The 17,294-nt window shown below is 44.3% G+C and overlaps 1 protein-coding gene across 2 annotated transcripts in view; it reads right to left on the reverse strand.

Moving 5' to 3' along the window:
- Positions 1-17,294, reverse strand: part of LOC146601877 (store-operated calcium entry regulator STIMATE-like) — a 37,736-nt gene that overhangs the window by 13,050 nt on the left and 7,392 nt on the right. For both annotated transcript variants that reach the window (XM_085326058.1, XM_085326050.1), the window contains exons 2-4: positions 10,508-10,556; positions 9,577-9,672; positions 7,307-7,428 (exon numbers count right to left, since the gene is read on the reverse strand). In XM_085326058.1, the coding sequence (XP_085182184.1) occupies positions 7,307-7,428; positions 9,577-9,672; positions 10,508-10,556 (267 nt within the window). The remainder of the gene's footprint in view (positions 1-7,306; positions 7,429-9,576; positions 9,673-10,507; positions 10,557-17,294) is intronic.

Raw genomic sequence — 17,294 nt, forward strand, 5'->3', positions numbered from 1 at the left:
CTGCTTAATGGGTGGTCTGCMGAGGAGACTGGAGTGGTGTTACTAGGTGGTTGGGAATAAAAGGTTGGTGTTGGGGAGGTCAGAGGGCTTTGTTGCTCCTGAAGCACAGACAGACTCCATCACAGTCCTACCGTGACGCGCTTCGATATCGTCTTTGGCACAGGTGGATTGTATTGGGGCTTTTTGCCAAATCTCAAGGTTGAGCAGTCCTCCTATGAACTCATGATTACCATTGCCTGTCACGGCTTCAAGTACAAACAAAACAGGAAAACAAACAGATCCTTCATTTCCTTCCTGCATTTGAACTCRTTCCCTTTYGCTCGCTGTGTTGTCAGCTGTTTTGCTGTCCCCTGCGGAGAGGCAGGGCTAATGGCCACTGCACCCTTTGCAAGTCAGCTCATCCACTCCGCAATCCCAACAACACTCGCAGGATACTTCCTTCTGCAGTCTCAGCTCACCTGAAAAAAGCTGCAGCAAGTTTGAACCCATTCATTGTCACAGATGACCATGGCTCTGGAGTTTTGCACACCATGCACTAGGCAGCTCAAACACCCAAGGAATCTTTACAATCTAGCATGGTATCAGCTAACCAGGTTGAGATACAGACCCTAGAGAAGACATCCTTTGTCCTATCTCAAGTTAGGCATGGATCTCCCTGTGACTTAAACCTTAAGAGCWCCTCACACAAGTCACTTTCCCCTCACATTTAGTTAGCAAGAAATCCAGACTGCTTTTCATGGTGTTTAAAGAGGTTTTTATAAAAGCTTGTTTGCTTGGGGAGAAGGGGGGGAGAAATCGCTATGCAACAGCAAGATCCCACCTTGACCTTCTGTTTGAGAACCCCAGTCTTCCCAAGTTCAGATGTTTTTGTCTCGTTAGGCTAGCTTCACAAGCTAAGTGTGGGCACATGAAATAGTACAGCAAACCTGCACTACCAGCAGGACAGATCTGTGCTACTTACTACTCATGACATCCCAGCACAGAGCTCCAAATATTCACATTTCTCCTTTTGGTCCTTCCTGCTTCACCTAAAGATGCTGTGACTCTCCACATTTAGAGGCCGATGAGCACCTCTTGAATGCCCACAATGGAAGGAAGGARGAAGAGACCCACAGACTTTAGGGGACTGATTTGGCCACCTGCTCTATCACCTTCAGCAGCTCCAAGTTGCTACTGTTTTGCAACCTTTTCTTTTTTTTGTTGTGACCTTTATTTTCTGACCATGGGAAGATACATTTCTGCACAGGAATCTGCTCTGGAGCACAGAATTAAACAGGGCTTTATTTCCAGCCTCTGGCAGGAAGATCAGAGGGTTCTCTGCAGTTATTTTTTACTGCATCTTGKGCCCCCAAGGACAGGAGGCTGCTCAGTACCAAAATAACTCTMGACAGAGGAATATGAAACAGCAGCATCGCCCAAGGGGCCACATGGATGACTTGAGCTATAAACAGACTGACTTGTTTCCTTTTCACCAAGGAGCTCAGYTGGTGTTCCTCTTACCTCGGTGGATTTGACACCATACAAGGACTATTGGTTCACCAGAATGGTGGTCAYACAAGTCTAACTTGCCACTGACTAGTGCCAGTAGCATACAAGCAATTGTCTGTTGACATGTCTTCAGGGAAGAAGGAGCCTTCAGTGCAGGCCCTGGACAAGCCAAAAGACAGTACAGCCAAATCTCCTCTTCCTTCTGCAGTTAGGAAGCAAGGCATGAAAACTCATACTGATCTCAGCTAACGTGGCACCTCATTTAGGTGCTTCCTTCCAATGGCTCAGAGATGGCCAGAGGCACCCTTAGACAGAACGCTAAATCTTCAGTGGACCAAATGCTGCCTAGAGGTACTCTGCTCTGTGAACAGGAAAGAATTTCTTATATCAAGCATTTCAATCAGATAAACCAGATGAGTGCCTATAAGGCTGCTTCCTCTATACAAGATGGCCAGCTAAATTTTGCTGACAAAAAGCAAAGGACAAAAAGGACAAAACCCAATAGAGATGGATTCTTCTCTTTGCRGTGGCCAAAGTTTCACTTCTCTGGCAAGAGAGAACAGGTCCAAAGGATCTTCTTGGCCTCTGTAACACACCTCCTGCTTAGAGAAGTCATGTGTCATACTCTGAGTAGCTTCTTGAAGCAAGGAAATTTTCTTGCCTGCAGTTCTAATAGAAGGTAACTCAGGACCTTTCAGTTCTACATGCCAGCTCTACCCCAAAAGTTGTCCTTTTAACTTAATTAAAACTCTTTGCTCAACCCTTCTCATAGCTATCTCCCACGATAACAGAAACACATATATCCCTTAGCTGCCATCCTGAAGGATGCAACCATTTCATTTAGTCCATCCTCCTTCAGCAGGGTCCAAAACCTCAGCTTCATTTTCTCTACACTTGCTCTGCTCTGAATCAAGTGGCTTTGTTCAGAGTTCAATGCCACATCCCAGATTTGGGCTTGCTAGCACTCACAAGCCCTTCCTTCCCACCTTTGGCAATATCTCCTTGATGCAAACCCAGGAYCACCGGTGCCTGCAGCAGCCTCGCACAAACATTCACGTCTCACATATTCCACTTGTGTGTGGGAGTCCAACYGCTCGCAGAGCCCAAAGCCAGCAAAAGCAGCACTGCTTGAGATATTCGAGTTGTTACCACACAACAGGATTATTTTTAATCCCAGCTGTCTAATGTACCAAGCTGTCAGCAAAACCCACATGCTACTGCCAGACAGCTTTATTTACTGCCTTTCAGGGACTACGCATGCACCGAGCAGGTAGGAAAGAATTTAACCACAGCCAGAGCAGAGGGTACAGGGAGACTGAGGAAGAGTAAACACTTGAAAACTTTTAAAGGGGCACAGGGTGACATGGTGGGGGTAGAAATAAGTCACCAGAAAATCTTAATGAAGAGCTATTTAAATAGTACCTCTAAAACAAGGAGATCTAATAATCACTGCTATATTCCACATACAGAGCAGGGTAAGAAATAGCAGTAAAGCATGTGAACTACTGAAGTGCGCACTTTCAGATCTGACCAGCAACTGTGCCAGTTACAGGCAGGACACTTTGGAGTCAGTGCAGTCAGATGAGCCCAGTCATTCCTGCTGACATCCAGGACCCTCTCTGGTATGTTCTGCACCTGAACTAAGGATGAACATACAGTCGAATCAGTTCTCACAGTTTGTGGTGTTACACCACTGCTCTAGGTCTTTCATCCTTGGAGATATTTCTATCATAACAGTATGAAAAACTGCTGTTCTTTATTAGTGAGATCCAGGAGGGCTTGAGAATTTGGCAGTTGCTCAGAGCAGGTGACCTGACCATGCACTCAACCACTTGAGGAGGATCCTAAGCCCTTTCCTTACTCTTTCCTCCTGGTCCTGGCAGTGGAGAGGTCAAAAGAGTTGAGGATAAGACAACCCCTCAGGTTAGAGCTATTTTCAGTAGTATTTCCTCAAGCACTAGCAGCCAGTTCCCCCGGCTGCTCCAGGACGTGGGAATATTTGTTATGGAGATTTTGTACAATACCACAACAGAGCCAAAAGCAGCCTACACAGGTCCTCAGTTAAACTCAGCAGCTGGCACAGAGCATATTCTCTTATAACTAAATTTGACCAGCAGAGTTCAACAGGCCACTAAACAGAATCCAGAGGCCTCCAACCAGCATGCCTTTCCATTTCCAGACAGTGAACTAGCAGGACACAGTAGTCAGGGACCACAGCTACAGAATTGTATACAGTGTGTATCCAGACAGGCACTGGAGAGGCCTTTTCAGTCATGAATACCCACTTTTCCTTATCACTCCCTTAATGCTTCTCTTTAGCATTTTACTCATATTGCAGAGCATCCCTCGGGGTGAATTCACTATGTTTGTTTACCTCTGAAGTCTTACTTCTGAAATACTCCAGTATTTCTTTTAGCTATTTGATCACTTTACAGTGAATATAAGCTCAGATGTTAGCAATAGCCTTCACTATTTGCCTCTCAAAGATGGTTTGAAGGCAAGTTGTGGACAAGAGATCCTGCCCCTWAGCAGCTACAAAAGGCAGAGACCTTCCATTCGTTCTGTACACATTGTCCTTGTCTTCCTCTTTGGTCACCTGGGCAGCAGTTGCATCTGCAATGCCAGGATACCACAACTAATAAGAGATGTTTCCCTTGAAGGAGCAGCACATTGCCAGGGGACAGGAGGAGAAGATGGCTGGAGTAGTTTGGAGATTGAGCACGAAGCTGAACCAGGCTGCTGTCTGCAGGCTCCGACTTCTGCCTGTACTGGACCCAGCAGCATTTCCAAGACCTCAGGTATCCATTTACCCAACGTCCTTGCAGCTGACAACCAGCTTAAGCTCTGCTCCATTCTTTTACCTGCAAAAGTCACCTACAGAGAGAGCACCTGTAAGCACAGCCTGCTGTTACCCTGGTAGAGCAATGGTGCAAGGAGTATTCATGGAGCATATTGGCCAAGCYAGTGCTTCAAACACATAAGACAACCACCATTCTCCAAAGCAAATTCAAACCAAGGCAAAGACTAACCCCCTCCAATCTTTGATTTTAGCAGCTAATCATCTTCAGAASAGAGCATAGCCTTTTCTAATGCAGTTTTCTATACTTAAAGGCAGTCTAAAGCTGAATACAGAAGCAATCAAGAGTAGGCAAAGATGGAGGAACACAAGTAAATAGAAATCTGACTTTCCACTGGCTAAAACCAGGTCTTTCCTGGCTACAGCAATCTTTGGCTWAGACTTTAGGCACCAGAAACTGCTGACTTCATATAGAAGTCTTCCATTTTTGGAAGATAATAAATTTCTCTGAACAGTCACTTCTGGGGAGCTGGTTGCTTACGAGCTATTACTTTTCCTCCGCAGGTTGGAATCTACCTTGCAGATACCAGTCAAGCAACAGGTTCCTCCTATTAATGCAAAACTTTAAGCAAGGATTTAGTTCCCTCTTGTCCAGCTCAATCCAAGTGACTCTCCAATATCGTTTYCCAAAGCCAGGTTAGGGTTAGCCAGGTTTGTTAGCCAGGTTTGTGTAATGTCCCAACAAACATAGGCCTCTGAACTAAGGAAGAGAAGGCTCTCGAGCAGATTTTGGAAGCAAAGTACTAGGAACTTGCTTAAAACAGATTCTGCTGAGAGACTGCTTGGCTCAAAGATGTCACAAAACCATCTTCCTAAGTGCTACAAAGATGTCACAAAACCRTCTTCCTAAGTGCTAGAAGGGGTTGAGGGTGATCCAGAGGTTTCTCTTCTAGCCCTCTGTTTAAATATTGTAGATGCAAAGAGGAGGGAAAGGAAAGCATTATTTTTCTATTAATCCAGCTATTGCARTCACTCAGCGAAAAAGTGCATGGTGCCTTGGAGCAGGCAAACCAAATGCAGCATATTTGCAGAGACAGATTAACATTGACTACATTGGAGGAAGAYGCAGCCTTGCTCAGATGGTTGGAGCAGTGACGCACAACACATTTTGTGCTTTCATGATATTCTTCCTTTGCAAGATGGGCTTCTGTTTGTTGGGATACTTGAAGAAATCAAGGGAAAATCTGGTACAGCAATTAGCACAGGAAATGAATCAGTATTTCTGGAGCCTGTATCAGACTGTACCAAGTTTACTAGCATCTTCCAAACTGGTTTGGAAGTTGCCTAACAAACTAGATGAGGATACCAGAGTCCTGCTTCCTCAGCCCTGCAGCAATTTGGACACGCCACTTGACTTCTATCTAACTTTTCCATTGCAGTCTCTTTAGCCAGAAGCCTGCACCAAGAGTGCAGTGGATGAGATAATTCAGCCCTTGAATAAGGGCTTGAATTTCAACAAGCACAGAGGCTTATTTTTGTTGTTAATGAATACAAGATTTCCTCAGACGAGCAAACTGTTTCTGTAGTCTAAGCCAGCCTTCCAGAAGGGAAAGCTGCAGCTCAGTGGAAGTTCATTACTGCTGTGCAAGGTTAAAGCAAGCCGTCAATACATGTCAACACTACTTTGCTTCTGTTCAAATGTAGACGTGGCACTTGGAGCTGAAGCTGTGGCAGGGTTTAGAGTCCTTATCATTCAAAAGGGAAAAATACCAGTTCTCTAAACTAAGGAATCCAGATATTCTTGGTTTATCTGAAAGACTTCAGTGCTCTGTTCTCAGCTCCTTAACTCTTTGAGAAAGAGCTACTCGGAGGGTTGGAGGAATGTGAGAGATTGGGGAGAGGGAGCAACAGTTGCCATCAAATGCAAGCTGTAAGAATGTTGAACTTCCTCTGCATGAAGTTATTCTGGAGACCACGGTAGACTTTAAAGCCACTCAGGTCTATACAGAAGCATTCAGAGCCTGACCTGCCCAAGTTCCCTGTTTTAGCTCATCTATTCTCATCTCATTCCCAATCTGTAGCTGTTTCTGCAGCCTCACAGATCAGCCTCACCCTTCATCCAGTGCCAAAACGCATTTACCTGGGTGCAGCACTTCGATTACATGCTGAACATCAGCCTGATTAAGAGCTCAGCAAGTTCTTCATGCTAATTCCATTCTGGTCTGAGTTTCACCTGCTCAGTTATTAAACCAGATACTAAAAATTTAAGGGTATAAGGCTATCTTCAGGAAAACAGACTTGGTGATTAAGGTCTTAAAGGTGAGAAAGTGATTTGTATGAATGGATGCATCTTCTAAAGTTAATGGTTGAACTGATCTTTAAATTAGGTACAATGTAAAACAGTGGAAATGCTAATTTGCTTTTCCTCCTTCCCCTGAGGAGCACTCTTCTCCTTGAAGCTGGCTCTCCTCTTTAGAAAGAGAAGTGCTACCCTCTAGTGGGGCTGTCTGAGAAAGGCTTTTGAAACATGCTTTTCCCCCTCATCAAGACAGGAATTGAAGGAAAAAGGCTGCCAGGCTCAGGAGTGCTTAAACTTGGTATTTAACATCAACTGGGGAAACCATAAATCATTTGATAATTGAATTTTGGAGCCAGACTATATCCACTTATGCCTACCATAGCCCTAACCAAATACAGCAACAACTGCATGTCTTGAGCCAAGAGACTGGCCTAAAAAATCTTTTAGCTTATTGTACACATGTTCCAGGGGTATATTATTTTCCCAGAAGTGTTCAAAACCTGCCTCCACCAGCTTACTATGCCCAAGTTTGCTTGGCAAGGCAGCAGGCACAAACATTTGCAACCTAGTGACATCCTAGCATTTAACACACTATTGCTAACACTTGACTAGCTCCTTGAAGAAAAACAGATAACTGAGAACAAGTGAGTCACCTTTTTGCAGTACTGCCCAAGCAGCTGGTTAGAGGGAGAAGACTGTGGTAGAGATGTTTTGAGACCTACCGTATTCTCCAAAGACCAGGTACGTGTACTTCCGATGCTGCACAATCCAGGAAACAACATTCACACCAAGCCAGATCAACAGCATCCCCAGCGTGGCATCAAGGATGAAATTAATGAGATAGCTAGGAGCAGAAGAAAAATCCACCTTGTAAAGCTTCAGAATTCAGGTTTTGGCTGTGTTCTTAAATCTCCACAAAACAGTCAAGACCTATTATTTCAATATGGGAAACCATCAGTCTCCTTCCTCCCCATCCCCTCCAAATCTCAAAGTCTCCACTTACCAGTCCATGCTCTCCYCCTTTATTTTACTGGTAAGGATATGGAGTAAATCCAAGAACAGCAGCAGTTTCTTAGTTAAGAGTCTGTTAAGCAGAGAAGGGAGTAGGCTCCACCAACTCCCTGTCTTTACTCATTTGCTCATACAGTATTAAATACTTTTTGGGGTAACTCTAAGCAAGACTAGCCAAGAAAGAGATAACCTGTTTACAGCATCTTCTGTTCTATTTGGATGAATCAAAGTTTCCAAGAATTATAACCGAACCTTTTTGGAATTTCCTAGAGGAAATAAATAAAGCTAGCTTGTTGGGCACTACAACTGCTCTGCAAAGTGTGCAGCAGAAACAGCCCAGCTCATTTACTGTGCAACTCCACGGTTCTCCAGAGAGCAGTGCTGTTAGGGCTGCCTTGCCATTCGGAGCATCTCCAGGTYGCAGACCATGAGGCTGACTGTTTCTGGGACAGGCGTCAGCAGGCACCTGGGATCTCCAGAAGCCTCCGCTTCAGGGTCCCTGCTGCAAATCCAGGAACTAAAGTCCCATCCTCACCAGATGATTTGTGCCTGATGAGTTTGCCTTGCAGCTTTGGATATTTAAGCCCCATGAGGAAAAAGYGCTGGAGAGCAGGGGACCTGCAGGGATTCTCCAGAGGCTGCAGGGTCCAGGCTCTGATACAAGGCTTTGATATAGTGTTCTAACAAACTCCAGAAAAAGTATCTGTAACTCAGAAAGCTGTCCAGAAAACACTCATCAGGTTTTGCAGTCTTTCTGCCAGATGTGGCCAGATTTCTACAGTGTAAGGAAAATACCAAGCTTAGTTACAGGCATGAACAGTAACGCGTCCTTTTCCAGTACTTGATAGAGCCTGAGGATAAAGACACAGCAAATGATGATCTGCTTTCAATATCCACCTTGAAAAGATGATATTAGGATTTGCTATAACCTAAGGTTCGGACTAGCTTACTGAAGTGTTCTGCTGCTGAAATTGCAGTACTCCAATACAAATACATGGTTGTTGGTGGTTTGTCACAGGAAGGATACATACAAGGGCCTCAAAGTCCAAGGACAGTTTTAAGTTGTCTGGTTCAGAATTACAAATCAAGTAGCACAGGAAAACGCAAAAAAAAAAAAAAAAAAAACAACACTCAAAAAAAGAAAAAAAAAGGAAAAAGGAAAAACCGAAGGGCACAGTTTTATTAGTTTTATTCAAGGATTTTTATTTTAAAACAATGTCTGTTTAAAAACAACCATGATGAATCAGTTTAGAGGTTATATTTAGTCCCAGCCAACCCTGTGAATGTTTTTTAAAAAATATTTTATATATATATATATATATATATATATATCAAGGTGCAGCATTTTAATATATACAAAGGTGGTTGGGTCAGGAGGTTTTAAGTAGCATTCTAAGACCTCAAAAGTTATTCAAATGAGGATGACGTTAATTCTGCAACTATGTTCCTTGCTGCAAGGCAGCTGGTCTGAAAGAAAAAGGTGACTTTGGCTATGAGTGTAGAAACATCTAGCTCAAAAAACCMCAAATCAGGAGTACATGAACACAAGTGTGTACATACAACTGAAGTTTTGAAAGATATCTTTACACTGGATAAAGGTCTTCACCCATGCAGTTAGGAAAGCATCCTCAGCGTTCCTTTGAGACCAGCCAAACTGCAGAGGCAGGCACACAAATAAATGGCATATTTAACTATWGCAGTTGTGTGGGAAACTACTACACTGGCTATGGCAGCACTGAGCCAGTATCTTTCAAGGTGCTTTTAAGCATCAGAAAGGCACTGTCAGCCTGCCCCATCTCCATCAGACGAGGAAACTGCAAAAACCATAAGACAATCCAAATCCTGAAAATAAGCGGGGCACCATTTAACCCTGTGGAATACTTCGAATGCTTCAGTTTCTACTATATATGACACTTTCTAACACATTTAGTCTCCCCTTCTACAGATTCAGGACATTAACATGAGCATCTCACATACTTACAGAGAGCAAGGGTCCTGTTCAGTGAGATCAGACAGAAAAACATTGGCAAAGTGGATGAAGAGGGCACCTATTGCCTGCTTGGAGGTATCATAAAACCTGAAGGGGGAAAAGAAAAAAAAAAAAAAGGCAATAACATCTGGCTCCAGCAGAACTGGAACATCAGCAGCAGCCACCCAAAACAAAAACACCGGATTGATCTACTTTCCTCTTTCCACATTTCTCAAGTCACACATGGTGAAAAGTTGTAGTTTGGCAGATCTAAGTAGTTTGGGAAGGAAAAAAAAAAAAGTCCCAACCCCTTCGCCCCCCCCAAAACCCACACACTCCAGCATTTTAGTCTTGCAAACCTTCATATGAGACTTACTAGTGACTTTCAGACCACAGTGAAGGGAAGTCTACCTCCAGTGCCCAGCTCGGCCTCAGTTTCTCTGACCAGCACTAGGTGCAGAGGTGCCGTCAGCTTGCTACATCTTACAGCACAGTGGTGCTTCATATAGGTGTCCTAAGCTGACAGCTAGTCATAATCTGCTGTCTTCCACCAGAACACAGCCAAACGCATGTCTGGGCTGAAACTGAGCTGGGTTGGGGCTATTACCAAAATGATAAACTTCACTTTGTGATTATCTGTGATTCACTTAAGGAAGAAAAATCCTGTCTAGAACACTAGTCATGTGGGGTTATACCAGCAGATTGGAGAGGACCATAACCTAACAGTTCAAGTCACCTGCAGCAAAATAAGCCTGACTGAAGTAGTAAGGCAGGGCTTTTACTTCTAGGGATTACTAGCTTCTCTATCAAGGTTTCCCTGGGAAGATACACAGTTTCATTTAATAACTCAACATGGGATATTCAGAGAGCCTAGGAGGCTGCAGGATCCAAGAAAACACATGCATCTATAATAGTGTTTTAAGCTCTAARTTAAAAATCTCACCATATCCTCCAGGGGCGTCTCTCTTCCTTTGGTTCCTTAAATCGTTTTACTACAAAGAAATGGTTAGAGAGGTTAGGTTAACCAGCAGAACTGAACTGATACATCTCCAATATACCAGTTGTATTGCTGATCTCCAATGCAAAAGCAGTCAAAAAGATCTGGAGGACCCTCAGCATTTGCCAGTCTAAGGCTGAGCAGAACCAAAGAACCCGGCTTCAAATTATGCAGACTCAAAGGATGCACCCACAGATCAGGAGGTCAAACACCAGAGCTATTTTTGGAGGTAGGCACATACTTCTCACCCCCTTCAATTGTGCAGCRTTTTACACCATGGGAAGCAGCCTGAGGGAGGCTGGAGAAGTCCATCACTATCTATCATCCTTGTGAATTCTGCAGTCAAACATGAAATCACAGTAGTAACAGTCAAACAACGTGGCCCAAGAGTCCGTTAACTTYTCAAACCACAGCATCACAACAAAGCCATTTCCTAGTTGCAGCTACCTGGACAAGATGACCTTCAGAAAGCAGGACCTTGCCGTACCTTTAGCATAAGGATACCAGTGCCAAACTTTAAAGCCTTGCAAGTTGGCACAGCTTCAGACCTGTACTAGCTAGCTGGAGGCAGTATTAAAATACTGTTTTGTTACACAGCATTTTGCAAGTCAACCAACTACCGATGTGGAGAAGTTGTGAAGCAACAGGTAAAAGTGCTGGGGAGAAGCCAGCCAGTGAAACAGATCTTCTGCCATAAGCTGCAGGAGTATAATGGAAATAAGATGAGAGTGATGACACTGAGTTTCTGAAGCCTCAAGTTTAAAACCTGCCAGAGGCAGACCAGCACTCCACTTGGCCAGAACGGGACGGAAAGCCAGCCTTTATCACCCCAAATCCAGCCATCCCTGTAATATTGCCTCTAAACTCAGAGAGCTTGCCTGCTGTGCACAGCCYGAGAGATGTGGCTCTGATACCGCCCACCAGAAACCCTGAAAAAGGTATTTGAAGCAACTCTTTTTAATGGGTTCAGAAGGTATTGCTTTTTGCAGCCCTTCAGGGTGTCCTTATCTACATGAGTCCTCCTATGCTGGCTATTAGAGTTGCTGCTCTGGGCTTTTTCCAGTTACTACCTGTAGATAAAGGCAAGTTTGTTTTTTCCTTGATTCTGTTCATCAGCATTGCAGAAGTGTCTCAGAGGGTCCCAGTTAACTTGTCCTGGAGAACCGGCAGAGCACTGATGCTTTCCTTGTGCAAATCATAGCTACTAATGGAAAAGCTCCACATCACGTTAAAAAAAAAAATCATCTGGGATAGTTTAAATGTCAGTTCAGTCTTCATTTTCTTAATAAAGTGGTTTTGGTGGCATTGTGTTATTCTATGGATGTTAACAGCTACATCTAGAGCTATAGACACTGCAGTTACCACCACTTTCTCAGTCATACTGCCTCCAAACTTCAGGAAGAAACAGAGGTTGCACATCCCAGATCTTGACTCAGCTGCTGAAGCAACTTGCCTCCTCAAAGGCTCTAATGAGCTCAAGATGCACAGCAGATTAAATCCATCACAATCAGTTCTCAAACATGCTGCCAGCTTGAACAGGATTCAGAATCAAAATAACGAGCTGTGATATTTTTTTGGAGATGAGAAATACACTGAAAAACACGGAATGGAAAAAACAATAATTCAATACATCCTCTCTGTTCCCAACAGTCCAGCCCAGGACACGTGCAGATCAACTRTTCGGTGGTGCCATCTAGTGGAACTGGAAGCCTAAAAGCAGCAGGACATGTAAGTATGATCGAGTGTGCAGTGTACAACCCTGCTACGGTATACACCCTTGGGATTGTTTCTGGAAGTGTTAATTGCCAGATCCTCACAAACCTACCAGAAGTGCCCAATAAAGTTKCTGGGTAGATCACCTGGGACGAGAACTCTCGCTGTGCAAGCAGCCTATTCCTGCAAACACCCAGACGGACAATCTGTTAATCTGTGTTGCTAAGCCTTCATTTTTGGAGCACTATGGTCTGCTTCTTTAAGCAGCAACCAAAAGCCAGAGCAAACACGCACCATCCTGCTAGTCTGCCATCCAGCTTCTGCYGCCTCATCGTCCCACCTACACATATTCTGCCGCCGCCTTCAAGTTTACAGCCAGAAAAAGGACTTTTCTGCAGTGCTGAGGGTTCTTGGAACATGAAGACACTTCCTAGGGCTTCATGGTAACATGAAGACAGGACCCAATGTGCCATGGATGAGAGCAGAGCCGTGGGAGCCACAGGGATCAGCGGTGTAAGGAGATGCACTTTTAGATACGAGTTTCCCTGCTCCCCTTGGGGGGGGGGGGGAAGGAGGCACAAGCAATCCCTCTGGTCCACTTTAGATCACTAACAGTGCTGATTAAGGCACGCCATCAGCACAGCATTTGGCACAGCATTTGGCACAATTTGTTACCCAGCTTTCTCTACATTTCACCAGTCAGTTGATCTTTCGGGAAGTGAAATCAGAGAGGCTAACAGCTTCTGTCCAAGTAGGAACTTTCCTATTAAAAGCCAGAAATGATCTAATCCAGGCACACCACAGTACCCCATGGGCATCCCATGAAAACCCACAGGGAAGCTTACTCCACACCGGGAATCTGACAAGACTTTCTCCCCCTGCTCAGTGGTGCAAACACACATTTTTTTGGCAGATCAGAACTCAGCTTTTGGAGTCGCAGCACTGGCAAGCCTTGCAGCTCCGTAGGGAAAAAGCCTGAAAGCACAAGTTGTGCAGGCTCCGCATGCCAGAAGGCAAACAGACCTTTGGGTCCAAAAGTAGAGTCAGCACCAGGGTATGTGCATTCCCCCCCCTCACTCGTCAGAGGGATGGGGGCACTGTGTGCTCTTAGAAGCCCTGCTGTCCGTCTGTCCTGGAGAGGGAAAAAAATCCCAGTTGTACATGAGTATACTTGACATCACTACAAAAGTGTTTGCTCCCCATCAGCAGAAACAATTTTTTTTTCAACACCGATTCCCCCAGGGAGGCAAATTACATTTCACCCATTCACAGGCAAAAGACTTACGGACTAACAAAGCTGCTCAGCTGGCCAGGAGTACGTAAACTGAACCTAACAAACTTGTTCAGCTCACCAGGCAGAGAGCACTATGCTGATGAGGAGCTGCTAAACCCATCTGCAGGCCACCAAGCCAGGCAGCTGACCATTAGCCTGACTGCAAAAGCATCAGTGATGATTTTCATTGTTTTCTTAATGAAAAGTGAYATGTTATGTATCCACAGCCATTCAGGCTAGAAATACAGTAATTCAGTGCGATAAGATGACAAGTAAGAGGTAAGAAGTTAATGGTGTGGTGCCTTGTTGAACATAGCTTGTCATGCCTCATTAGATTTAAGAGAGTTATCTGAGACTGTGTAATTATCAAAGACAGTAAAACTGTTGTATTAAAGATAAAAGCTAGTATTATAGAGAAATAATTAACTGCTTAATAGGGCATTTACTGTGCGGAGCTGCAGCAGGCTGTCTCTGAATTCAACCAGAAAGCCAGCCAAGATTACTGGAGCTTAAACAGGCAACGGAGTAGATCAGTAGCTGTGACCCAGAGGTTACGGGTGATGTTAAATCCACATAAAAGTGGTTCCAGGTCTTTGAAAGCTCAAGGAGCTGATAAAACCCYCTTTGAAGGAGCGCTGCTTCTTTTGCGCTTTGGGAGCACAGCAGGGCTCTGGTAGCAGCTGCCTGAACAGCCCTGGGGGGCTGCACAGCCACATACTCAGCTGGTTGAGGATGGCTAACACCCCCTTGGCTCTTCTTATCAACGCTCACGAGGGTCAACACCGTTTCCATCAACTGTGGGCAGTTTGTTGTTACCATTTTTCAGACCAATCCAACCTTAACATCGAGCAAATCTGTACGTTCTCATGTGTGCAGCAAGCAAACAAGAAATGTGATCATGAGTAACTCATTTTTTTTCCCCTTGCTTGAGAGTTAGTGTGTCAAGGAGAGAACCCCTCATCTCATTAGATTATTGACTATAGAAATGTCTTTTCTCAGCAGTGCCAGCAGCCACTGCATCGATATTTTAACTCCGCCTCCCTTTGCAGCTTTGCCCATATGTAAATCAAGCTGTCTGATGCAGAGCAGCAGTGTTACTGCACACCTCTGCAGCGAAGCAACACTTCCAAACTACAGGCTACCTGCAAGGATAAGTTAGRCAGCCATCTAGACCACATGATAGGCCAAACTACAGGTGTCCCATAGCCACATGCTATGTGGGATGTAGATCTTGGTCAACATGTTATATGCATACAATAAGGAGCCCTGATCTCACTTGGTACCTCTCCGTATCACCACTAAACGGCAAACTAGTTTGAGTAACACATTAAGCAAAATTCACATGAAGCTATTTAAAAAGATTTTGGGTAGAATTTAAGGGGAAGAAATTATCAGTCAAGGCACAGAGTAGCTTTCAGACATATGTTTCAATGCCAAGAGAAGCAGTGAACCCCAAAAGTTAAATACAGGCTGGGAATAATTGTTCCAGAGTTAGCTTAAAGCAGGGAAGCTTAAGGAATCGGCCTCAGCTCTCATTTCCACTAGCTGCGTAAAGTCTGGGTGTTCGCAACATGTTTAAGTCAAGTCTCAGCTCCACTTGCCTCATGGAAATCAGATTTGCTTTGGCAGCTCATATTTAGTGCCAACTCGGTGGCAAGCTACTTGAAAATAAGTTACCCAAGAGCAGTAGTTAAGAGTCCAATAACATCTGCATTTTGTTTGGACTTCCCTGGATGGGAACAGTTCACAGTTCAGACCGTTTAGTGAGCCCTGGAAGATAAGGAACCAGTACGAGATCAGAGATGTGTGCATAAGAAGAGTCTGTCCTTTGATTTTGATGCAGGGAAGCACATCAGAAGCTCTACAGCACAAGTGTAGCGAGTGAAAGAGCACAGCTGGGCAATCATGTTGGTAGTGGGAAATGCTGACATATAAAGCAAGCAGAACAGAAGTCAATGAAGAGATTGTTCAGAGCTCGTGATGCTCTCGAAGCAATCGCTTTAGTTCTTAAGCACAGYGCTCAAAATATCAAGTCACTACAGACTGACTCTTTCAGGATCTTTACAGTGAGTTTAAAAACTTGACTGYCAGTGGACTTTCTGAAAAACAAATCTGAACACAGAGAAATGAATCAGAAACATGAAGAAAACAAAGCTTTAAGACACTAAAATCCCATCTCTGTTAGGCCAGACTAAGCCTTCACAACCTAGAGCCAGTCAGTTCCAGAAGCCTGAACTTTTTAGTTATTTTATTATCCTCCTTGTTAAGCTTTGCTGACAGATCCTGTGCTCCAAACAAGGCTCTGTACCTCACTGGCTGTTCACTGTCCAGTCCCAGCGCTTACACTTACAGTCACTCTTCAAAAGCTCAAGCAGGGCTTGAAATAATGGAGATGGGATGAGTAATGGTAACTGCGTGTGGRAAGAGGGGATGGAAAACCATCCAARGTCTTCAAAAAGCACCTAGGCCTGGAGTTATCAGATGTTGGCATGAAAGACAGCATCCTTTGAAACTTCAGAAGATCTTGCAGAAGTGTTGCCAGTCAAGCATGAAGATTCTCTAAGCACTACCACTGCACCCACATGGGGTCAGAGAATTAGAAAGTTTTGGTCAAGCAATAAACTTAAGATCTCCCAGTGCTCCATGCTTTCTTGAAAGATAGTTTCCCATGCACTGCATTTCACGCTTTCTAATACTGATAGCCTACCAAGTTGCACCTTTTAGCACAAAGTAGAGCTATCTAGTGCTCTGAGGAAGAACAAATTTGGGAGTTGCATCAAGTCAGTTTCCCCTTCAATAGCAAAAACACAATAAATGATACATACTTCTGCAGCAGACTCCACAGGTTGACACAAGATGCTGGGCAGAGCAAAGCTGAACCCCTCATACTCAAGGCAGCTTCAAAGAATAGTAAAGGGAGTGGTTACTAGTAGTAAAATAGTTCACACTGTAATGGCAGAAATGCATTTCCTTTGTAAAGACTCTAAAAGTGGTCTTCCAGAACAAAAAAAGGAAGCTCATGGTATCACTATTCAAAAGCTTCACACAAAACTCACAAGAAATACTTTCCCTTTACACAAGAGCTACATTCAAAGATATCTTCCTAGAAAATAATAGCACTGAAGTGTTGTCTCACAACCCAGTACAGACTCAGAACCAGCCCCTCTCACTTCTCTACAATGAAATTCAGCCCYCTGGTGTTCGCAATGCAGCCCCACAGCTCCTATGCCACTTGATGATCCTGTGCACTAACTACAGATGTTTTGTACATCCAAGATGACTTYCTATCTGCAGCTGAGCTGCCTACCGCAGGGTGAGCAATCAGGAGTTTAGCCCTGAAGGATGTAGACTGCTCCAAAGTGCACCACCCTGCAGCAGCATAGAGGTAAGGYGCTGTCTGACCATGCAGCCTTGTGATGCAATACATCTCAAGAGAAAGRCCAGGCAGATGGGAAACAGCTCTTCCTAGAACAGTCAAAAGATAGAGACCAAGGTCCATCCCACTACCTCAGAGTGAGTGAAGCACCACTGAGATGACAGCCTACCTTCTTGAATCAGTGTCCTCATAAATTACCACTCTCCCCCTACTTGGCTCTGGTTACCGCTAACAAAAGTCATAAAGTTAAGCAAAGTGGAAGGAAGATGAGTGACAATTTGAAAGAGAAATACCCTTCCCAAAAGCAAAGTGGAAGGAAGATGAGTGACAATTTGAAAGAGAAATACCCTTCCCAAGGCTGGAAAGGAAAA

Source organism: Rhea americana, unplaced genomic scaffold, assembly GCF_003343005.1.
Source record: "Rhea americana isolate MKP2758 unplaced genomic scaffold, rheAme1 scaffold_1, whole genome shotgun sequence".
NCBI lineage: Eukaryota > Metazoa > Chordata > Aves > Rheiformes > Rheidae > Rhea > Rhea americana.